Genomic DNA, 24,982 nt, shown 5'->3' with positions numbered 1-24,982 from the left:
AGCAAGACACGAGAAGTAATTCTTCCACTCTACTCTGTGCTGACTAGGCCTCAACTGGAGTATTGTGTCCAAGTTCTGGGTGCCAAATTTCAGGAAGGATGTGGACAAATTAGAGAGAGTCCAGAGAAGAGCAACAAAAATCATGAAAGGTCTAGAAAACATGACCCAGGGAAGATTGAAAAAATTGGATTTGTTTAGTCTGGAAAAGAGAAGACTGAGGGGGACATAAGTTTTCAAGTACGTAAAAGGTTGTTACAAGCAGGAGGGAGAAAATTGTTTTTCTGAACCTCTGAAGATAGGATAAGAAGCTTAAATTGCAGCAAGGGTGGTTTAGGTTATTAGGAAAAACTTCCTGTCAGGGTGGCTAAGCACTGGAATAAATTGCCTATGGAGGTTGTGGAATCTCCATCATTGGGGATTTTTAAGAGCAGGTTGGACAAACACCTGTCAGAAATGGTCTAGATGATACTTAGTCCTGCCATGAGTGCAGGAGACTGGACTAGATGAGCTCTCAAGGTCCCTTCCAGTCCTATGATTCTGTGATTGTATGTTACACTCTTTGCTGTGATGATTCAAGAGAAAAACAGCTTTGTCATTGATGAGTTATTCTTTTATTGTTTTCCATAATAAACTGTTTTCTTTTTCATTCATAGTGATACACGGTTCTCTTAAAAATGGATCAGTGCTTTATTCTGTTTGATGATGCTATTGAACACCAGTAACAACGCTCAAATACAATGCTGGATGCGGCAAGACCTTGAGGGGGGAAAAGTCTTTGAAGATTGTGTTGTGAAACGATATTTTTTTTTATATCCAACCTTAATCATGTTATCTGTATCTTTTTTGATCCTCTTGGTAATTATGTCCTCATGCTTATAATGTGGGTTTATTATCCTTTCTATATCTTTTTATACAAAAACTAGTACACCACACTGTTTGTTCTAGTCATTGTGAGTGGGTTTAACATGCTGTATCACATTTCAGCTAGGTTATTCTTGACAATTTTGTGATAAATACTAAAAAACATCTTGTGAACAGTTTACAGTAAATGTGTGTGTGTTTGCACAGCATCCTAGCTTTCATTTGCTTTGTCTTAGCGGAAGCATTATATAACTTGTTAGTAGTTTATTCATAACTTTTCTCATATATAATATTAAAAAAAGAATATCTCTGTAGCTTGTGCTTTTGTTTACTCTGGTAGCATCATCGCTGGTGGTTTGTATTTGCATAATGAAAAACAAAGGGTACAAAATGCTAATGCTACACCAGAGGTGATAGAGAAGCTGAGTTTCCTAAACCGTTGTGCCTTAAATCATGTATTCACTTTGCATGCCAATTATCTTTCATGGATGCCTATGAAGACTTGTCTTCAGTTCTCAAATGTTGCTTGCAAAAATTTCTATCAAAGGCATTTTTATCCTTCAGCCAACTGAATGATGGCATGTACTGAACTTTTTATATATCATGACACTAACTTCCCGTGGAGTTTTATAATAAATTGAATGAACATGGAAAAAAAGTTGCATGTGTTATCCTTTAACTTTAAATCACCTGTACAATTTAATAACCAAATAAATGTACAGTACTCTTTATTTTTTTTAGGGACTCAAGTATTTATCATGGAGATAGAACCTTTTTTCTTAGGGCTTGTCTAAACACACAGGTTACACAAATTTAGCTGAAATTAGTTTTAGAACCTGATTTCAATGGGAGTTCAGCACAACCGACTTAGCTGCTTTTGAAAATCCTGCTTATCTGCATCTTTACAGGCCTAAATACCTTTGAAAATCTGCCCCTAGACCTTGTTACGAACAAGTGAGTATGTTTCGTTTGTGTTTATTGAATGTATGGTCTTCACTGGCACTTATCCCGTGTGCACACACAGGAGCGTGTTTAGTAAATATGGCATGTAGACCATTTAATACAGGAAAGTGTTCTGTGCTTAACTGGAACATCTCTTGGAAAATTGATTTACTCTAATGCTAGTGCAGGGGTAGGCAACCTATGGCACGCGTGAGCTGATTTTCAGTGGCACTCACACTGCCTGGGTCCTGGCCACCGGTCCGGGGAGCTCTGCATTTTAATTTTAAATGAAGCTTCTTAAATATTTTAAAAACCTTATTTACTTTACATACAACAATAGTTTAGTTATATATTATAGACTTATGGAAAGAGACCTTCTAAAAATGTTAAAATGTATGACTGGCACGCAAAACCTTAAATTAGAGTGAATAAATGAAGACTTGGCACCCCACTTCTGAAAGGTTGCCGACCCCTGTGCTAGTGAATGGCAATGACTACTGCTTTATCGGGACAGTGTTGGCAAACAATTTGCTTCATGGGGATGTGTATTTTGGCTGTATTAAGCAATGTTAAACCAGGAAATTGTAAGCTCCAGTGTTAATAGAGAAGCTGCCAAAGTGAAGTTAAAAGGAGAAATGCTGTGAATGACTTTTGTTCCGTATTTATTCAGAATTCTATTATTTCATCAAATCTTCTCAGAGGTGTTAAAAAAAACAAAAACAAAAAAAAAAACCCTCTAATTGGAATTCTAGACCTGTCTACTGAGATCCCAAGTGAGGCGGGGGCGGGTTTACTGTAAGCTTGTCTCTGACAAGTTGAGGGGATGAACATTCAACTAGGTGAACCTATGGATTCTTCGTATTTGTCATATTTCTAAAGTGCTACTGCAACACTGTATGTTCTACAACTATCCTAAGTTGCTACACTACCTATTTGTGCTCATGGAAATCAGGAGACTGCTAAGGCCTTCACTTCTAATCTAATGATAGCTGCGTGCCATGGCAGCTAATATGAAAGATGTCTCTGTCAGAGCAAATGGAGGTCAGACCTCCAGAAGCATCTAGTGATATTTAGGTGCCCAAATAGATATATTTTTAAAAGGCCTCATTTTCCAGAAAGCGGTGAGCACCCTCCTTCTGAAAAATCAGGCCTCTCTTATGTTTTAATTCGGGAAACCAAAAATTGAGGCGTCCAAAATAATCAGTCACAATTTTGCTTTTTGGGTAGGAACTCCAATTGAACAAACTTCATAAGCAAATAATTAGTGGCTGATGCTTCTGACCGTATCATTTCTGGAGACTCATCAGGGATACTCCAGTTTAAGAAATGGGAATACACTTGAATAAGGGTCCAATGATCAGGGGCGGCTCTAGCCATTTCGCCGCCCAAGCACGGCGGCACGCCTGTCCCGCAGCTCCGGTGGACCTCCCGCAGGCGTGCCTGCAGAGGATCTGCTGGTCTCGCGGCTCTGGTGGACCTCCCACAGGCAGGGGCGGCTCTACCTATTTGGCCGCCCCAAGCAGTCATGTGCGGGAGGCGCCCCGGAGCCGCGGGAGCAGCGGACCTCCCGCGGGCATGACTGCGGAGGGTCCGCTGGTCGCGCGGCTCAGCTGGACCTCCCGCGGCTGCGGATGGTTCGCAGGTCCGGCGGCTCCGCTTGAGCTGCCGCAGGCATGCCTGCGGGAGGTCCAGCCGAGCCGTGTGACCAGCGAACCCTCCGCAGTCATGCCTGCGGGAGGGCCCCTGGAGCCGCGGTACGAGCGCCCCCTCCGCAGTCATGCCTGCGGCAGGTCCACTCGTCCCGGGGCTCCGGTGGACCTCCCGCAGGCATGACTGCGGCAGGTCCGCCGGCCCAGCCTGCCGGCCCCCCGGGAAAGGGCCACCCCACGCGCGTGCTTGCCGCGCTGGGGTCTGGAGCCGGCCCTGCCCACAGGCGTGCCTGCGGATGCTCCACCGAAGCCGTGGGACCAGCGGGCATGCTCCTCCGCAGGAATGCCTGCGGGAGGTCCACCGGAGCCGCCTGCCGCCCTCCCGGCGACCGTCAGAGCGCCCCCCGTGGCATGCCGCCTCAAGCACGCGCTTGGCGTGCTGGGGTCTGGAGCCGCCCCTGCCAATGATGCTCCATCCCATGCCTGATGACCTTTAGTTGAATGCCTTCAGTGTTCAAATTCATAATATTTTGAAGTATTGTTTCATTTTAGTATGATTTCTCTCTTCCCTGGCAACATCTAAAGTGATTCTTCAACTACATTTAGAAGTTTGCCTTTATTCAAACCCTCACAGTTTATCAAGAGGAACATATATTCATTAAACCAATTTTTGTTGTTGCAAGATGCCTGTCATAGTAGCTTTCTTGAGCTGCAGTTTTTGATCCTGTTTTTCCACTATGCCATCACTCCTGGCCGGGCAGCGTTAGTGTCAAGCACTGAATGACAAGTCCATTTTCCTTTGTGCACTCCACACAGGTGTTATCAGAGCAGACATGAAGCTTTCTAGTATTGTGGGATAAAAAGCCTACATATGACTGTCTTAATGGCTATCTTTAGCAGGATCTGGGAGAGCGTGATTGCAATCTGTTCAATCTGCATTGCATTTAAAATTCTGTGGCAGGCTAACAATTTATGAAGCTGATGATTGGATTGTTGAAGCCTTTTGCTGTGTGGTGAAGACTAATGGCCTGTGGTTGTCTAGCATCCCTAAAGGAGCAAATATGGAAACAATTACTGTACTTTGAAAGATTTTTCTGATGGTTGAATCAATGAATGAAAATGAATTTGGGATGATTTCATAGGGGTTTTTAAAACACGTGCCTAAGATGGCCAACCTCCAACTTTACAAGTCTTTCTGTGTTTTGATTTGGGGTGGGGAAAGATGACAGAATAGCTGAAGTAATGGCCACAACAAGAACTTGAAAAGCTGCTGCTATAGTATGTGCACCATGTTTGGTCCAACATATGGAACATCTATGTAATTATTATTGCAAGTACTATCACTATGCAAAACTCTCGTGTATTGTGCCCAAGAATCATGTATTATAGTACACAGAGGAAGGCCACATACCTAAAGGTAGGCTTCAACAATGAGAAAAACTGATTGAACTGTACATAAACTTATCCTGCTTCTATACACAGCCTGTGTATCAATAGCTGGTATGAACTTGCTCTGTACTCTTTTGTGAGGGGGTTAGTAACCTTAAAGTACCTCATAGGTAATAGCCCTTGGGTGCTATTAGGTTTTTGGGGACTGATTTTTTTTCTTCACGGGTACTGTGGCTTGGATGAGAACTGCTTCCTTAGAAATCAGGTCTCTGGAGACTCCTGTATGTGTCCCTTACCATTAATATGCTGTATATTAGCTCTCTAGTATCGTCCCTAAATTACGGTCTAGTTCTGCTTGCTTGTAGAGGGTTTTGAATTCATCTAGGCTCGAGATATGAAAGTCCTGGCTCCCTTTAAAACACTGCATTTCAATTGGCATAATATCACCTCTTAAAGTGGAGTAATGGAAACATGGCAAATTGCTACTCTGTACAGTATTTGTGTGTGTGTGTGGGGGGGGGGGAGCTTGACTTGTATCTTGAGGTAATATGTTAAATCGCAGAGCATGTATTTTCTAATTGATCCAGTTAAAAAGACAGTCATCTCAGTGGGGGTTCCCCTAATTTCTGTGGTTCTGCTCATTATTAACAACTATTTCTTGCAATGGGTTATTGACAACTGTACTGCATGCCATAGGCTCTGCTCCTGCAAATACTTAGACCTGTACATAACTTTATGCAGATGTGTCCCAGTGACTTCAATGGGATTAGTCATGTACCTAAAGTTAAACATGGGCGTAAATGTTTGCAGGATCAATGATACTGAACGAAGTTTTCATGTTGGTACTAACACTTCCTTTACCAGTCATTAACATTACATTTCAAAGGCTGCATTAACGCAGTGGTAAGGTAGCACAGTTAAAATCCCTGTCAGGAAATGCAAAAGTTAAGGTTCCAGCAACAAGATAATTCATCTGTGTTTACACATGTGCTTTCTACTCCGCACCTTGCTAAAGGAATGAATTTACAAGACTGTAGGTTATTTAGTGCAGGGACTGTCTTTACTTATGTCTCTACAGTACGTAGCACAATAGGGCTCTGAGCTGACTGGGTCTCCACAAAATAAAAGATTTACAAAATGAATGGGGTCAATTAAAAACTTTAAATGTGGAAAAAATCCTCATGAAGGCAATGCTTTCATAGCTCCATAGATTCTAAGGCCAGACGCACCCATTGTGATGGGCTAGTTCAGTGGTTCTCAACCTATTTACCATTGTGGGCTGCATATGCAGCTCTCTGTGTTATCTGGGCCACATTCATATAATATGTATACTACCTGTATGGCCCTGAGGTTGTCACATGGGCCGCAGCTGTGTGCTGATTGGGCTGCAAGCAGCCCTCAGGCTGCAGGTTGGGAACCAATGATCAAGTCTGATGACCTATGTACTACGAGCCATAGAATTAACCCAAAATAATTCTTAGAGCATGTCTTTCAGAAAAACATCCAATCTAGATTTAAAAAATTGGCAGTGATAGAGAATCCACCCTGACCCTTGGTAAGTTGTTTCAATAGTTAACTTTTTAACCATGAGAATAATTATGCTTTATTTACGCTCTGAATTTGTCTAGCTTTCACTTCCAGCCATTGGATCGTGTTAGCCCTTTCTCTAAGGTTGCACAGCTGTAGAATCTGTGGGAAAAAATAAGCTATGTTAAAGGTATGTCGTAAAGCAACCAGAAAGCCCCTGTGTGGTAAAAGAATAGTCTTTCTATTCTAAATTGGTTCTTATACTGTGACCATCACCATAGTTTGCCTTAAAGAGGTTACCGGCTTGTAAATGAATGGGGCTACTTTTCTTCCTTACCCAGTGTGTTTTTTCCATGTGCATCCCTTGCACAGTAAAACACTGTTAAATTGTAACATCTGCAAGGGTAGTAGAGTTCTCAAATGACCTAACTGTATTAAGGGTTGGCAATTAGAAGAAACCTAGTAAAGGTCTTTAGTGAGGATGACTTACTGTGGAGACTTGAACGATCCAAATGCAGTCTTTGAATGCTTTTTAAATCAGCCTGGCTCACAAAAGTTGGAAATAGCAGGCTCCCTTTTATCTTAATACATCAACGATTCCAATGTCCCTTAAGTGTTAATAGTTCCATGCAGGGAGCCTCAAGCATTGATAATTTCAGCCAACAATCTTTTTATTTTAATGTAATGAGTAACTTACACGGTGCACTCAACTAAAATAACTTTCCCTCTGCCAAGAAGCAAATGTCATGTATCCAGGAAAAGGTGGGGGGGGGGGGCTGGTTGCATGAAAGTGGAGTGTAACTCATCCACCTTTGTGGTGTGACATTGAACAGGTCTAGCAGAAGTAGGGTGACCAGAGAGCAAGTGTGAAAAATCAGGACCCAGTTTTGGGGGTGGGGGCGGGAGAGAGGATATGGTTTCATATAGAACAATAGTGGGATGGTTCCAATAATAGTAGATGCCTGGTGTAAGTTAAAAAAAATGCCTTTGCAAATGAGATTTAAATCACCCAGCCTACGAAGGGGGAGATGCAAAGAGCGCCCATTGTGCAGCCTGGAGAAACCCACCCCTAGCCGCTGCTGCTTGTGAACCGGGGGTGGGGGGGCAGGTGCCTACTTCTCTCCGGGAGGGAGGGGGGAAGATGGTGGCTGCTGGGCGGGGGCAGCAGCAGCAGCAGCAGCAGCCCAGGCCGGCCGGGGGGGGGGGGGGGCGAAGGGCCGAGCGCGGGGCGCTGATTGGCTGAGCGCTGCGGGCTGGGCTGGGCTGCACGAGCGCTCCCCGGGGCCGGCCCAGCGCCGTCATGCAGCAGCGGGAGCAGCCCCGGCTGACACGCGCACGCGGAGAGCGCGCTCGGCTGCGGGGCGCCCGGCGAGCCTCTGCCTCTGCCTCTGCCAAGCCGGCGCCGTAGGGAGCCGCCGCCCGGGGCAGGATGAGCACCGGCCTGAGGTACAAGAGCAAGCTGGTCAACCCAGGTGAGCGGGGCCGCGGGGCGCGGGGCGGGGGGCGCCGGGGCTGGGCTCAGCCTCCCTCGCTCACACCGTCTCTTCTCGCTCTCTCCCCTGCCGCCGCCGCCGGGTTCCCGCTGGGTGCGAACACGGATCGCCCTGCAGAGGAAAAACAGGTAGGTGGGGCTTGGTCCTCCCCCCGCCCCGGGGCCGGCCGGAGCGACCCCGGCCGCACTGCTGCCCCCCCGCCCCCCGTGGTGTGCATGGGGGGCGAGCTGCCGTGGGGTCCCCCCCGGCCCGGCCATGCAGCGAGCGGGGGGCGGGGGCGCTCCCTGTGCAGCCAGGGCTCGCTCGGTGTGTTTCTCCTTGGGATGCGTCCCGTGCAATAGACCGTTAGCCCCGTGGGCCGGTCCCCCTGGGCGTGGGGCGCGGGGAGCTCGGGATCGGAAGCGGACAGTGCAGTATTCGGAGCACGTCCCCCTGTCAGCCCCCTTCCCCCACCCCCTCTCTGCACAATTCCTCCCCTCGCTTGTTATTCCGCTTGATCCTCGCCTCGAGCCGCAGAAATGGGCACGCTGGGGACATCGGCTTTCGCTCTTCGGAGACGTGCGGGGATCGGGAGGGTGATGTAATCAGATGACATCAGCAGGTTTTTTGGTGCTCGAGTTGGTCTTTGGGAGGATTTTGTGTGGTTTTACAGGAAGAGGCATTTCCTCTCCACTAAAAAGCTTGAATTCTTGGGTAGGGAGCGAGCTGCAGGGTCCTCCGGTGTGTGCTTGAACACCCACTGTCATGGACAACCTCTGATGGGAGATACAGGCAGGGCCTGCCTGCCTGCAGCTGGGTGGAGTGGCTGGAGCTGTGCTGTATTTCATGAGGACCGGGGTAGGCAGTAGGAGGAGACAGTTAACACACGGGGATGCTACTACAGATTCTGTCAGCAGTAGTGCCCCTATTCCCACCCCTTCATCCTCCTGCCAATTGCATTTTGGACGTTCCCTCTTGATTAGTCTCTCCTGTCCCAACAGGATTCACTAGTCAGACCCATACACCCTATAGCTTTCCACCTATTGCGAGATCCTGTAACACTGTGCAGCCTTGTGCTCCATAATAGTGCAACTTGTTTCACGACAACCTAGGGATTGCAAAAAACAATTACTTTTTATGCAGCACAGTCAAGCACTGTTAAAAAGCTCTTGTGCATTTCTTGTAGCTGATGATAGTTTGGAACGGTGGGAGGGAAATAAAATAAATCCAGTGATAGTTTGGTGATGGAGGCTTGGTCAATGGGTTTTTTCCAAACCTGAAGTGTATCACCAACATTTTCCCCTTCAGAGTTATTTTGAGGCTTGTTCTCCAACCCCCCCCCCCTGCCCCCCCTCCAATCTGGACACATACAAGTTCTGCAATTGTAGTAAAGCCAGATCAAGCTGTAAATCGGAAAGAGAATTGTGACTCTTAGCTTGGAGAAATCAATTATAAAAATGTGTGTAGATTTTTTTTTAAAAGGGGAACATTTCTGTATAAGCCTCTTGTCTGCTCACTCCTGGTGAAAGAAGGAAGGCAGGGATGATGATTATTAATTTGTATGATTGTAGCGTTTAGACGCCCCTATCATGCTGCATAACAGTAGTGAGATATAGTCCATGCTCCAGAGAGCTTAAAGTCTAAACAGGTAAGACAGACAAAGGGTGGGAAGGCAAATAGGTATGGGGAAGTGAAGTGACTTGCCCAGTGTTACACAGGAGGTGAGTAGCAGAGCCAACATTAGAGCACAGGTTCCCTGACTCCAAGGCTAGTGCTCTGTCTACTAGAGCCCATCTTACATTTCAACACGTTACTCTGCAGCAGAGAGTGGTTTTCCACTGTTGAGAAGCTGGCCTGGCCTCATAAATACTTGCATATATGTGCCTGTGTTTATATGGAGAATATAGCATGGGCCTTGCGTGGAAGAGCACACTTAATTATGAGTTTGTGCCAGCCGCATTACTCATGAGTGGTGGAGTGAAACCAAGCTGTGAAAACAAAACAATCTGCTGAAATGAGGGTAAACATCTAAATATGTATCAGTCAGTTAATAGCCTTATTTAACCAGGTTAAATCCTTCCAGAACAGGTTTTCATTTACAGTGCTGACCCGTTTAAGACAGGATCACAAATGCCGGCAGATAACAAAAAATGTACCCAGGCTGTACTTTTATGCCAGTATACCAGCTCCTCACATTTAATACAAAAGCCAATTCTATAAAGACCCTCATAGAATAATAGTCTTCAGAGAAGGCAATAAGAAATCACATTACAAGTATGGTATCATTCAATAAAAATCTTACGTAAAATGTTATCTTTTGCCAATGTCAGGTGCATCATACAGCTGATCTAACCCAGGTCTGAGAAATCAAACCGAATGATTTCAGAGAATATCGTGCTATATTTGGTTTAGACCCGTGCCACCTTAGGACAGTGGTCAGGGAAGTAATTCATGTTTGTACGGTGCCAAACACAGTGGGACCTGGATCCATGAATGGCGTCCCTAGGTGCTACCATAACACTCCTAATAAATCACAGTAGACGTCCTTTCTTGGTGAGGGTATGAGTGCTTTCCAAGGAACCTCCTATTAATTGCTAAGTTTGAGCCTGAGCCTGGGCCACTGAAGCCATTCCCTTCAGTGGGCATGGGGTCAAGTCATTTGAGAGGAAGGATGGTGGGTTAAGGCAGTGGACAGGGACTCAGGAGCTCAGAGTTCCATTTCCAGCCTTGCTGCACATTACCTTGATTTAAGTCATTTAATCTCCCTCGTTTTGCCAGCTGTGAAATGGAGATGCCACTACTTTCCTGCGGAGGGAGAGGTGGTGACATGGCTAATGAGACACAAGCCCTTGTGCAGAAGGGAAGATCTCTGTGTAAACATTCCTACATGAGAAATGAAGCAATTTGTGTAAAGAAAATGTGTTGAGCAGTGAGCCAAGAATAGCAAGTGCAGCTGATGGAGACTGCCAAAGCCTGAGGGCTCACTGTGGGTGGAATGCAGGTGAAACTGAGCACCTGGCTGAGGAGTGGATTGGCAGGCTCCCTCTGAACCTGCCTCTCTGCTCGTGTGACTTTGTTTGGGGTGGTTCCTTGCTGTGTCCCTGGAGGTTGGCTTCTGATGACTCAAGGTTGTTGTGTAGCCCAGTGCTCTTTGAAGTGGTGGTGGTGTGTTTAAAAGTCTATTAATGTGGGCAATATCCTTTTTAAACTGGGAGGGTGAGAACCAGTTCTTACAGTTTCTCTCTCACCCACATGAAATCACTGAGTTGTTTGGGAGTGGAAGTATGGATTAGCTGGTGGATCCAGTTCTCTTAATGTGTTCGAAAGTACAGTTTGTGCCTTCACATCCAACTCTGTCCCTTTCCTTCCACTGCCACAATCAAAGGGTGACTCTTGGAAATGGGTCTGTACTGATCATGTAAAGTGTGTATGAAGGATGCTGTACAAAAGACGGCGTGTGTGTGTGTGTGTGTGTGTGTGTGTGTAGAGGTGTGGTTTGAACATAAGTCTGGGCATCAGGAATTGTTGAATTCAGTGTAATGAATCAGTTCTCCCCAAAATAATAATTGGCCTGAAAATCATGAGATTTGAAAAAAAAATTGTGCATTGTTGGGTTGGGTTTTCATTTACTTTCTGGTTCCTGAACCTTTAGGTTTCACCTTAGGTTTCACGTTTTCCATCTATTATCTGAAATCAGGATGGCTGGAAACTTAAATGGAAATAAGGTGTAAAGAAAACCCTCAGATATCAGGAGTGTATGTGACATTGTCACTGATTCCCTCACAATCTAGGGCAAATCAGTGTCCCTGTCTGTAAAATGGGGATAAAGCTATTCGCTTCGCTATAGTGTTGTGAAGATGGATTAGCTGATGTTTGTGAAAAGGGCAGTATAAATGCTAAGGCCTCTGATTCTGCAAGCAGCTTCTCGTGGGCAGATTCTTGTGCCTGTGCAGAGTCCTGTTGAAACCCAGCTCCGAACAGCTTGCAGGACTGGGACCTGTCTGTGTGCATCTTTTAGTGTTGCCAACTCTCATGATAATTTGGTGTTTTTCTGAGAGCTCCAGCTCCTGAGGGTCATGTGATTTTGTGAGACTCTGAGCTTTCATTAACCAAAAAAAAAGTGTTTTTAGCTCTAATGTTAGTAGAGGAAAGCGTCAAGATGTGGCCCGAGTCCAGGTGCAGAAACCGCAAGACAGGTAAACAGAACCCTGCATCTCTTTGGCTTAAAAAATCAGGAGAGATTTAAAAAAAATAATCTCCTGATTATGTAGGGCCTCACTCATAATTTCTTGAACGGTTGACAGTACTGGATTGTATTCAGACGCACGGTGTGTTACAGTTTGTCATTTCAAATATGTTAGAAGACTTTTATTTATTTATTTTGCTGAAGATGGAGTTTTATTTGCAGTTTGGTAAATGTCTTTTTATTTTTTTTTTTGGCCAGAGTTGTACAGTTTTTCATAGGTGTGTGGGTTAGTTTGTCCCTGATACACGGCTGCTTAACTTAGCCTCCGAATCCATTGACATCTGTTCCAACCTATTAATTCTCACACTTGGCTCCACATCCTTGGCTTCCAAGAACAAGCTGCTGGAACGGGAGCAGTGAGTTGATCACAGAGTCCTGAGGTAAACACTGGAAATGGTCTGAAAGCAGCACCGCTTTGCTTATTGGCTTTTTGGCCGGAGGTAGCAGAGGGGTGGAAGATTTGCACCTCATGTCTCTGTCAGCTGTGGTGTGTATGCTGCTCATTTTCTTTGGTTCAGCTAAAAAGGCAACTTGCTGTGTAGCCTCCCACAGCAGACAACAGTTCAGCGCTAAGCATGGCTGTGTCAGGAGCTGGGGTGGGGGCTACAGTGTGTCAAGAGGTTCGGCCCTTGCCTGGATCGCCTTCTGTCATGCATCTGTCTGTATCGTTTTGTTGTGGGGGCCCCCTGCCATGCACAGATGGTCTGTTCTGGGCAGGGAAAGCCTGGCCCATGCAAGATTTACCGTAGTGGCATCTGACATTTCCTTGCGTGACTTCTGAAGAAGGGGTAGCAAAATGAGGTCAGAGTACAGGCGGCTTGGTTGTACTGATCCAAGCGGCTTGAAATCTGGGCACGGAACCTGGCGAGTCAAAAGATGCTGCCGTTCTTATTTCAGCTCGTCACTTATTCCTGCTACAAATGGATAAAGTGGCCTGCAGGGAGGGCAGAGAAGGGGTTGAGCCCTCTGGGAACGTGCTGCCTCATACAAGTACAGCCCAGCAGTTTATGAAAAGGAGAAGTAAGAATTTTCTGGCTGTGGATTTTCTCCTCCCAACTTCCACAAACCACTCAGCCACTTGTGCATGTGTCAAATATGTAGCGGCAGGTTTCCAGTGCATGGTGCTGGGGCTTGTAGATTCTGTGGAGGAGAATTACGGGGACATTATCCAGACTTTTAGATGCTGAAGAGCATTTTTAGGGCCTGATCCTGCCCTCACCGAAGTCAAGAAAGTAGGTTCCAAGCCCTGTTTAGGTCCGGCAGATGGTCTAGATGCTAGAACCGCGGTTGGATCACAAAAGGAGGTGGGGGGTTGCGAGGCATTGCAAGTATTGTTACAATCTAAAGCAAAGCAAATCTTGCTCTGCCCACTCCCCGCACCATGTTGTCCTTCCAAGTGAAGTGTTCTCTGTCAGCCTCTCGAAATGCACACACAAATCAATTCCCTAGGGTTAGCATGGATCCTTTTATTTACAGTAGAGCCTCTGAGCTCTGAACACCAGAGTTACGGGCTTCAGTTCAGCAAAGCTTTTAAACATGTGCTTAGTGCTTTGCTGACTCGAAGCCTAGATAATTCCTCTCTGGCCTTAATGTTGCCACATTTCGTAGGCAGTTTTCATGTCTCCCAGTGTAGATCCCACTTAGCCAAGTCAAACTAAGGCCCTGGCATGGTATTGGGGGAATCTTGTCTTTCCTCATACGTCAGTCCCTCCGGTTAATTCATTTGTGTTGCTCTAATCTGAGCTGCAGTATGCAAGTAGGGGGGATGCTCACATGGTCAACACCTGGAGTTTGCAAACATTCTGCCCCAGGAGTGGCGATTTCTATAGCATCATGTCATCTCACAGCACTTTGAGAAAGGGAAATCTTAAGTCTTGGTGCTAAAGGGTTAACGAGCAGAAGCCAGTGTCCTCTTGAACTGTATTGCTTCACTAGGCCTGGTGTTTGAGTTATTGTAGCAGCAAAAGATGGTGTACAGGAAAACCACAACGGACAATTATTCAATACTTACAGACCAAATACATTAGGTGTTTTAAATACATACTGCTTGGAGAAAATCTGCCAAGTATATGTGTGCATGTTGGCAGGGAGTTTCTTAGTACATGGAATAATTCTCGTGTGGGCAGGTTTGTGTGTGTATCTGTGTCTGCAGCGTGGTTAGCCTTGAAGCGCAGGAAAAAAAGACGTCTGTTTTCTGTCACACATTCCTCTTGTATGGTGAGTTGTGCAATGTCCCTGGGCTGTAGAGCGGTTCACACAGTTTGTCTTCATGGAGAAGGGTGCTGCATATCTGTGATCGAGTGTGATATGCTGCACGGCTGCAGTCGGAAATAGAGTCCCAAAACGTACGTACTCACCCGGTTAGTACGTGGATTACTGTTATTCCAAGGCTGCGCTATCCAAGGTATTTATGTTAAAAAAAAAATAGTGGATGATATCGTATCCTGACAAGTTGCATTTGTGTGTCGTGTCACCCTCTAGTAGCTAGGCCATAGACAGAATAAAGGACACACTATTACCACTGCGCAAGTTGGGGAGACTTGTGCTTTTGGGGTGGAACGTCCAGGTTGCTAAGTTCCAGCTTTTTAGGAATGTGTGTGAGATTGTGTCTGCAGCCTCTGAATTGCTTCTAGTTTGACTTTCTGTCATTCAGAACTAGATCCCATCTTGCCCCTTCTCAGGGATAATCAGGGCCTCTCTCTCCCAAAGCCAACCTGTGAGACTCTGTTAATTTCTGGATACCTCCATGCCAGAGCGATGTCAACCAATTGGAGGGAGTTGGGGTATTTAAAACCCTGGCTGGCCTGGACTCTGTAGGGAACAATCCCACATTGGCAGAGGGAAAGGCTATGGGAACCTACAAGATCTTTCCATCTCTAATTTCTGATTCAGCGAGCTTGGGGCTTTCACTCCCCTTTTCATTGTGAGCTGTTCTTTTGTCCCTATGAAGTAACCTCTTTCCTCCTTCTACCTGCAAAGCATCATCTACATCAGTGGTTCTCAAAGCCGGTCCGCTGCTTGTTCAGGGAAATCCTCCGGCAGGCCGGGCCAGTTTGTTTACCTGTCACGTCCGCAGGTTCGGCCAATCGCAGCTCCCACTGGCCACGGTTCCCCGTCCCAGGCCAATGGGGGCTGCAAGAAGCCACGGCCAGCACATCCCTTGGCCCGCACCGCTTCCCGCGCCCCCATTGGCCTGGAGCGGCGAACCGCGGCTAGTGGGAGCCGTGATCGGCCGAACCTGCGGACGCGGCAGATAAACAAACTGGCCCGGCCTGCCAGGGGCTTTCCCTGAACAAGCGGCGTCCCACGTTTGAGAACCACTGATCTACATACAGCCAGTGCTGCTGGCTGAGCATGAGTGGCCTCCTCTGACACTGTAGTGTTGGCCCTACACTAGCCACAAGGGGGTGCAAAAGCGCATTGATGGTTGCACCCTTCCCTTCCTATCTGGCTGCTGAGCACTTGACTGCACCAAACTGAGAAGCCCGAGGGCCTGGGTCCCTCCTGGCTCCAGCTCTGCTGCTCAGCTGCTTTTTGTGCCGTTTCCTGAAATGTTGGGAATGACTTATTGTGCTTTGCTTTTACCGACTACGTGTGGTTGTGTGGGTGTGGAGCTGGAATGCCCTGCCTCTGCGTGAGCTGGTGGAGTTTGTGCTGCTCTCCCAGAGCGATTGCTGGCCGGGGATCAGCCCTGGAAGCTACAGTTTTTGAGAAAATAAACCACAGAATCTCATGTGGGAGCTGCGGGAGACTAGACACAAACAGTGAACCCGTCCCACTGGCCTCCGGACATTCTTGGTTCGTAAATAAGAGAGAAAAAATGATCCACTAAAGCAGGACTGTGGGACAAGAGGCTCTGTGATTGAATCTCTCCCTCTTGCTTTCTGCAAGGAGAAAGCCATGTTCGCACAGGGATGGTTTAGGCACCAGAATCTTTTGGTCGCTGCATTTAATTGGTTTTTATTGTACTAGCAATCCGAGGTCCCAGTTAGGAGCAGTGTTTTGTGCAAACACACGCAGACGATCTGGTAGTTTGACTATTGAATTGGGCCTCACAGCTATTTTTAAAATCGGCTCCCATGTAAGTCACTTTGCTTTCAACTGTTCAAACTTGTGTGTAGCCTATTCGCTATTTTCCCAGTGTGGGAACTTTTCTCCTCATGCTTCTCGCCCCTTGTGCTATATATACGCACAGAGAGTCTATTTTCCCATTCTACTCCAACTGCAGCCTTTGATGATTATCTCTTATTTTAAGATTAATTATATAGCCAGGTGCAACTCAGGACACTGCTCAGTTGGGTTCCTCTACATACTGTCCACCTATATGGTATTTACATGGGCTGCATCCCTGTAGTAGCTGTGTGCTTACAGTGTGTAATGTCTCATAACCCCCCTGTGAGGTAGGACAGTGCTATTCTCTCCTTGTACAGCTGGGGAACTGAGGCACAGAGAGACTAGGTGACTTGCCCTGGCTGACACAGGAAGTCTTGGTTGAAGCAGGGAATTGACCATGGATCTCCCAAGTCCCACTGGACCATCCTTCCTTTCGAATAAACACGTTTGCGAGTCTCTAGCTAGTCGCAGTGTGGTGCTCTGTTACCGTTTCAAAGGCTCTACTGCCTGTCCCTCTTGGGCGTTGTTAACCATTTGGGTGAGAGCAGATACTGGAAGTGCCAGTGAGCAGTTTTGGAAATAATCCATCTGTACCAATAATAATACTCCTCTGACTCCTTCGACTGGAAGATCTCAGAGCTCTTTATTCCCGTTAAGGGTTCAATCCTACAAAGGGCTGAGTGCCTCCAACTCCCACCGAAGCCAATGGGAACGGAGGATGCTCAGCACCCCGTAGGATCAGGCACTAATGGACCAGAGCCTCACAGTGCTGGTGGAGGGAAGCGTTTGCCCCATTTTACAGGCAATGGAGCAACTTGAGGTCCAGAGCAGTTAAGCTCCAGTTCACACAGCAAGTTAAGCTCATTCCAGCGGCTGATGTGGAGCTTATGCGTTCATTGTTCATGTATGTATTTGGAAAAGGGTCCCCCTCCCTCTAAGGCAGCGTGTATATTTATTACGAGAGAGGCAGGTTTTCAGGGAGAAGAGTAATTAAACGGGATTTGGCGCTTGTTAGCCTGTTATGTTCTGGGAGGTAAAATCAGGCATGTGCTTGGGAACAGATCCAGATCTATGCCTGACGCTCTGCATCAGCTGGCTCATACGCTACTTTACCAGCAGGTCCAGGGTTCTCAGGGACGCCCTGTTCTGTCAAAGCCTGAGGTGCGTCACAGCCCGTTCTCAGAACATCCTCGGTTACTGCGCTCCCCAGCTGTTCAGTCTGGTACCAACAGCTGCATTTGAGGTGCACCTAACTTCACCTCAGTAATTCTTCAGGCCGGCGTAAGTAACCCAGCCCAGTGCAGCTCAGGCGAAGTGCTCCCTGGCGCTCTTTGTGCTTGCAAGGTTCACAGGATTTGAAGTGACATCTCACAATGATTTTAATAAACAAAACAAACTGGGAAAGGATGCCAAGGCTTCCTCTGTGTCTCCTCTGTTCTGTGGCGCTGTCTCTGGCACTTGACTAGAAAGGCCACATGTCATCGGATTGTTCTGTGACTGTATTATTTTTAGCAGCCCCTTGTACCACTTGTGAAAAGCCTTCCTGTTCGTTGTGGTAGGACCAGCCTTTGGCAGCTGCTCCTAGGCTCCAGCCAGTGCCAGGAGCTTTGCTGTCTAGTTTGAATTGCTGCTGGCATCTGAGCATCTCTCTGGTCCCCCGTGGTTATGCTGTCATGGGCAGATGTCAGTCAATAGTGGAATTGTTTTCTTGGTAAACAAACGTTGGTGTGTGTGGAAGGCACAGAGAGCTGTGTGGACCGGTGGGACTGGTAACTTGTACATGGAGCACACAGCCCCTGTCACAGCACGGTACTCGAGGCTGGCCTGAAATTTGATCTGATCCAGCTTATCTGTTTACAAAGTGCAGGTGCCTTTTTATAGTCATATTTCATATGTGGAACTTTTCATGCCAAAGAGCTTCTCTGACGTATGCCGTGTCCATCCAAGGGCGCTGGAGTGCAGCATCCTATGGGCTGGAGGGTAACACGCAGTCTGTGCACAGCAGTGATGGGGGAGGAAGTTTTGGTCAGGGACACCAAACCTGTGCGCTTATAACTGGTAGCAAAGAAATGTCCATGTCTGGGTGGAACTGGCAGGTGGGATCTCTGTTTTCAATTCCTCATGCGAAAGACACCGAGTGCATTTCATGGCACTTGGTTTGTCAGCCTCAGAAGGGTGAAGGGTAGTGCTGACCTTGTGGGGATTGGAACCAGTAGAATCTATTGGTATTTTAAACCTGATGCTTACAGCTTAGAGCCCTGTCCTTTGGGATTTCATTTTTTCCCCTTTAAAATAAACCCTTCAGTCTTTTTTCTTTCTTATTTATTTTCTTTAAGAAACCAAAGCAGCAGCCCAGCCCTCATCAGGAACCCTACAATAATAAGCCAGTGTGTGTTTGCCTTGAAGAAAACCAGATCTCAGCTTTGCGCTCCCAGGGCGGTCGTTGTTTCTCCCTTCGTGCTCATTTATGAGTTTTTTTTTATAGTTATGGCAAAAATACCTTGCTGGAGTACCTTGCAAAAAAGTTCCCTAAATGCAGGCCGTGAAGTCAGCCTGGACCTGTTGATTTGATAATGTACCATGGGAATACTCAGTGCCATGTTGGCGCGTCTCGCAGAGATGGTGTTACTATGCCGACGGGAGAGCTGTCGCACTTCTAGTGTAGACTAGCCCTTACAAATGAAATAATGCAATTTCCGTTCTCTTTAGTAGGAGCCATATACCCAGGACAAAACAAGCTCTGACACACACAAAGTTCTGGGCACGTTATGTGCCATACCTGCGCCTGGGGTTTGCTTGGAAACATTTAGCCCTAGGTTCCTTTAAAACAGGGATGGGCAAACTATGGCCCGCGGGCCGGATCCGGCCCTTCAGGGCTTTGGATCCGGCCCGCGGGATTACCCCTGGTGGTGCTGTGGGCCCGGCGCTGCTCTCAGAAGCAGCCCCCGGGCCGGGAGGCAAAGGGCTCCATGTGCGCACGCAGAGCCCTCTGCCCCCCCCCCCCCCAGGGGCCGCAGCACTTCCTGGAGTGGCGTGGGGACAGGGCAGGCATGCAGGGAGCCTGCCCTGGCCCTGGTGTGCACCACTGCCACCCCGAAGCCACTTTAGGTAAGCGGCACCGGGCTGGAGCTCAAACCCCTCCTGCCCCCCGCCCCCCAACTTCCTGCCCTAAGCCCTCTGCCTGTACCTCGCACCCCTCCTGCACCCAACTCCCTGCCCTGAGCCCCTTTCTGCACTCATGTGCATTCCAACCACCTGCCCTGAGCTCCCTGCTGCACCCTGCACCCCGTGCACCCCAACTCCCTGCCCTGAGCCCCCTCTTACACTCTGCACCCCTTCTCTGCCCCAATCCCTTGTCCTGAGCCCCTTCCTCCACATCCCGCACTCTACCCGCCCTGCCCCGGCCCTGCATACAATTTCCTCACCCAGATGTGGCCCTCGCCCCAAAAAGTTTGCCCACCCCTGCTTTAAAACATTCTGGTTTGACTTTGGTCTATATCGCAGGCTCCAAAAGTCATTGGAGGGGATCTAATCTGCTGTTGTACCTGATTCTGATTCAAGAGGCTATGCGTGATGGGTGCTTACCAGTGCTGTGTTGTTACTGTCACTTGAATTTACCATCTCCGGGCAGGGTGTGTGTGTGTGTGTGTCATTCTCAGTTAACCCATCCTAAGAGCATGATAAGACTGTCCTTTTAGCAGTGTGGCCATTTCCATTTATTTTTGGGTTGCCTCTTAGCAAAACAGTTTAGTGAACACAATTTTTCCACTACATTTCTTCAAAATTCTCCCTAACAATAGGTGCCGTTGTGCCTTGCGCTTTGAACAGCCACAGCGTTTACACTCAAATGATTTCCTGTCTTGTTTAATATCTTTTTTTATTACCTCATTTCTTTTGACTTCTGAAAATCCTCTGTAATCATTTCAGAGGTGGCGCTTGCATGAACCCTGTTGTTGCTTCCTTAGAATCTAACGCTGTTCACTTTTTGTAAATTCGAATGATCGATCATTTCAGAGGCAACACAGAAAGTGAAATCAACAATAATGCAAAAAGATATGCCCAGTGGTGGTTAGCAATTCCGCCAAAGCAAGGTTTTCTCAATGAGCCATCGTTAACAATTTTGCCACAGGGCAACTGGGGATTATACCAACGACTTTGATTGAATCGGCTTTAAATGATCATGGAAAAGGAGACTGAAACAGCAGCAAGACCAAAGACAAAAATATCGGCAAAGAACAGACTACCAGGAGCCTGAGCCATTATCTCCTACCAATTAGTGATGCTGTCTGGTGTTGTATTACTACTTCAGGTGGGAATCTGACCCTCCGGGTACATCGACAATGGGGAAAAACCAAACCAAACCTGTGGCCGGCAGTTTCAAAGCCTGGGGCAGCTGACTTCGGCTGCACTGCAGGGCTATAAATAGCAGCGTAGACTTGAGACTGGGCTCTGAGACCCTCCACCTCAGTGGGTTTCGGAGCCCAGGCTCCAGCCTGAGGATGCAGGTCTGCACTGCTGAGCCCCACACGCTCAAGTTACTTGACACGAGCTCTGAGAGTTCTTTTGGTGGGTGGTCTCTTTTTTTTTTTTTTTTTTTTTTTTTTGCAGCATAGACGTACCCTGCATGATCTTTCTTGACTCGGTTTTGGTTTTAATCATTCGCTCCAAATACTGTGATGACATTTACCAATGTTACAGGGCTGGTTTTGAGCCCTCTGTTTGTGTTAAGATCATAATGCCTCTACTGATCCCATTCATAAACACAAGCATAGTGGGGCCTCTGGGCATTCCAGCAATAGTATGATGGTTTTTATTATTATTTATCTATCTTGAGGCAGTGTCCCAGTTGTGGACCCAGAACCCCGTTGTTCTAGGCATGGCGCAAACAGAATGAAAAGACAGTCCCTGCCCCGGAACACTTATAATCTGCATCATGTTACCAAATAATAATGAGACCCGACTTCTTCCAAACTTCCCAGAGAGCCGAAAGTGGGCACCTAGAGATGAAAAGCACCACTCTGAGGGTTCGGTGTTTCTGGAAATGCTCCCTGCAGAGTGTGGCCATTTTCTAGGCCGGCTCATTTACTCAAATCCTGCCATTGGCCTGCGCCAATACCGGGTCCATATGCTGTATTGCAATAATGGCTAATGCACCTTCCCTATCTCCCCCCAGCATGTATCTCAGCTACGTTCTAATCAACGTGAAAGGGTCTGTTGCAAAAATTCTGACATTTCCCATGAATGGGCCTCTGCTGAGTGGTTTACACACTAGGTGCCATGAGCATAGCTGACTTTTATGTGCTGTGGCCCATGGATTAGGCATGGCTGCATCTAAGAAGGGGAAGAGAATTTAAGTTAGGGAAATAGTGTGGGCGGGAGGTCCGGGGCTGCTCTGGACGGACGTTTCATCCCCAGGCTGTAAAACTCAGTCAGGGATGTTGATCTGTGAGCGGCTTCAAAGGGCTCTGGCTCCTCCAGTAGTTTTTGTACCTCTGGATTTATTTGGCACGGCTCTGTTGGGCTGTTTGCAGGAAACTTTCCAAGCCTGCTCATGTTTCCATAGGAAGTTTCCTTGCTGGAGCAGGGGTGTGTGGGCAGAGCTTGGCTGGGAGCTAGCACCAGGCCAGCCGTACATCTTGGGGAGATGGTGCTTAGCCGGTCTAAGCAGAAGAAATAGCACAGTTATAAGGATATTGTTCATCTCCTTTACATTTAAACCAGTAATTGTATTTGGGGCTGGTGGGAGATTCTGGGCTGAGCTCTGAGGGTATTCGGGTATTCTCACAGAGCAGCAGTGCCATAGCGGTGACCTGGAGGGGCCCACTTTCAGAGGCTGGGGTCTCCCGGTGCATTCACTTCTTGGCCACTCCGCTGAGAGCCCCGCTTGTACCGGCAGTTTGTGTGAGCCGGGAGCTTGGTGAAAAGTGGTTTCTTGTTGCCTGCCAGACAAGCACCTTTGTGTTTCTTCTCCTGCAGCCCCTTATGTGTAGATGGGGGTTGTCGGTAAAAATCCTCAGGGCCGCATCATTGTCCTCCTTAAAACTGCCCTCTGCAGTGACACCTACAAAATCTTGACAGCCGTTAGACTGTGGGGGTGCTGTGACCGCTGCCTATCCCCACTGTCTCCTCATTACCACACATGTTCATTCCCTTTGTGTTTGGTTGGCTTTTGTCTTGCACTTAGATTATGAGCTTGTTGGGACAGGGATTGCGTCTGTGCCTAACACAGCGAGGCCTTGATCTCTGACTGCGGCCCCTAGGAGCTACTGCAATACCAACAGACTGGAATGCTTTGGGGTCATTGCTGGGTTTGAACCTGGGAACTCCGAGGGGAACTGGTTCTGTGTCCTTGTACCTATCTCCCGAGGCGTTCAACATGCTCCACACACTTTAAAGCCAGCACAAACCTCTTTATTTAAACCCCTCCCCCCACTTGCCTTTTGCTGCGTGGGTAATCTGAAGGTGGTGTCTCATTGTTTGCTGCAGGGTAGCTGGATGTAGGAATGAAATACAAAGAATAAGGAGGCTCCGCAGGAAATACAGCTGCTCTACTGAGTTTAGCAGCTGTTTAATGGTGAGGATGCTGGGCACAGAATGGCTTCCCCTGCATTTCTGTGCTGTAGATGCTTCACCTTTAAGCACGGGTCCTGGGCTTCTGGGTAAATGGTGAAATATGATCTGTCACAAGACACATTTGTAATAGTTCTGACTAGCTCTGGGAAAGAAAAATAAATCCCTCGCCATCCCTATCTCTGCCGGGGGGCTAATATCCTCATTCCTCAAGTGTCTGGGAAGTTCGCAAACCCATTTGTGCCTAGAAAGAGACAAAAGATTTTCTGGAAATAGGTTGATGTCTTTCTGCTGCGTTCAGAACAGTTTGCGTTCACAGCACCTATTCTCGGTCCCCCTGAGGCTGCTGCTCAGAAAATGCAGTGGACATGGCGGGTTGGACCTTGCTGCCTTTAGCCTTGCTTGAGATGGGATGCAAATCTGAGCATGTCTTTACATACGTCTTTACTGTGTGTTCATGTAACGTGACACAGTCTGATTCTTGTTAAGTTTCCATAGGCAGCGAGCTAAACATTCCAGGCTGAGTGACTTTTTTCTACTAAGGAAAACCACGAAAAAGAACATAAGTAAAGTCTTCATCTGAGAACAGTGTGTTTCTCCTCTGTTGCATGCTGCAGCCAGTCTGAGAACAAAATGGCTGCCGATTCCTACACTCAGAGAGAGTGCTGAGAAAGCTGAAGGTGGGAAGTTCACACAAAGCAAGAGGTCTGGCTGACTTTCAGCTGCACGCACAATAATTCCACTGGGCTGGTCACGGCATGAGGCATGTGGGGAGAACGTGGTAGCTATACCTGGTTCCCCAGCTTAGATACCTCCAAAGAGCAGAGAACATTTCTCTCTCTCTCTCGCATAAAAAAAATACTTTGTGCTTTTAGAGCCCCTTCCATCCAAGGATCTCCAAACACTCTGCAAACATGGATAAATGAGGCCACACTTTACCACTTTATAGATGGAGAAATTGAGGCACAGAACACAAACAAGTTTGTGTGCCCAACTCGAGCTCCCTTGGGCCATGATTTTTAGAAGTGTTGAGCAGCTGCAGTCCCCTTGGAAGGCGCTAAGCACCTTAGGGTAGGTCTATACTTACCGTGCGGGTCAACGCGGAGAGTTCGACTTCTCGGAGTTCGAACTATCGTGTCTAATCAAGACGCGATAGTTCAAACTCCCCACGCGCTCCGGTCGACTCCGGAACTCCACCACTGCGAATGGCGGTGGCGGAGTCGACCTTGGAGCCGCGGACTTTGTTCCCGCGGTGTCTGGACGGGTGAGTAGCCCGAACTAAGGTACTTCGACTTCAGCTTCGCTATTCGCGTAGCTGAAGCCGCGTACCTTAGTTCGACACCCCCCCCCCCCTTAGTGTAGACCAGGCCTTAGACAGTCAGTCCTCAGGACTCTCAAGTTTAGCACCCCAAAACAGGAGCTCTCAATGCTAGTGTTGAGATGCTAGACCGACAACGTGCTCAGCTCTAGCCAGCAGGCCTGTGAGCACGTTCTCTCATGGCCATGCTAAGATGTGAGGCGCCTTGTGTAAAATTCATCCCTGCTGTAACTCTCCTGAGTCACCGATGAGTTTGGGCCTAATCTCTGCCATCAAAGCCTTTGGTAAGTTGGGTGTTTGCTCCCTCACAGAGACTTCTCTGTCGATGGGTTCCACTGGCACCATTGTACTGTGTGGCTGGAGGGGCCACGCCACGGTTGGCAGGAAGAGGATGCCGGGAATTAACCAGGTGGAAAGAGCCAGCTGCCTCCTCCACAGAAATGTCCCCTGGCAGAGTGTGTTCATAGGCCGACAGGGAGAGAAACCTCCTGTGCAGACCTGCTCCCTATGACTGGAGCAGAGGTGGTGGAGGAGAGACTCTGGGGCTGATCCGCTGTAGGGGGAGTTGAACTCAGGGCCGTTCTAATGCTCCTGGCTGGGTTACTCATTTGCTTCTGTATGTGGCTGGCAGCGTCCACCGCCCTGTCTCAGGCATTGAAATGAGGCTACAGAACGAAATGCTCCCGAGGAGAAGCTGGCAGCAGGGTGCAGCTTCGCTTTAATCCTCCCACTGTTAATCTTCCTGTGCCAGGGAGGCAGCGTGGCGTGGAAAGCCGAACGCCGGCTGGGAGCCAGACAACCCTGAGTTCTAACCTTGCATGGGCCTGAAACGAGTTCTAGGTAAATAAGGACCCGTTTCATCCTTCTGCACCGCTTGCATGCACAGACACGCATC

General features: G+C 47.7%; 2 protein-coding genes across 2 annotated transcripts in view; both read left to right on the top strand.

Moving 5' to 3' along the window:
- Positions 1-1,519, top strand: part of LOC123351026 (septin-2) — a 61,448-nt gene extending 59,929 nt beyond the window's left edge. The window contains exon 13 of the mRNA XM_044990107.1: positions 654-1,519. The gene's annotated coding sequence lies outside the window, so the exon portion shown is untranslated. The remainder of the gene's footprint in view (positions 1-653) is intronic.
- A 6,199-nt stretch (positions 1,520-7,718) lies between these two features.
- SEPTIN5 (septin 5) overlaps positions 7,719-24,982 on the top strand; it is a 59,820-nt gene continuing 42,556 nt past the window's right edge. The window contains exons 1-2 of the mRNA XM_044989599.1: positions 7,719-7,840; positions 7,979-7,989. Coding sequence (XP_044845534.1) covers positions 7,798-7,840; positions 7,979-7,989 — 54 coding nt within the window. The 5' untranslated portion in view covers positions 7,719-7,797. The remainder of the gene's footprint in view (positions 7,841-7,978; positions 7,990-24,982) is intronic.

Source organism: Mauremys mutica, chromosome 16, assembly GCF_020497125.1.
Source record: "Mauremys mutica isolate MM-2020 ecotype Southern chromosome 16, ASM2049712v1, whole genome shotgun sequence".
Lineage (NCBI taxonomy): Eukaryota > Metazoa > Chordata > Testudines > Geoemydidae > Mauremys > Mauremys mutica.
The sequence above is the reverse complement of the archived record's forward strand: the minus strand, read 5'-3'. Positions and strand labels throughout refer to the sequence as shown.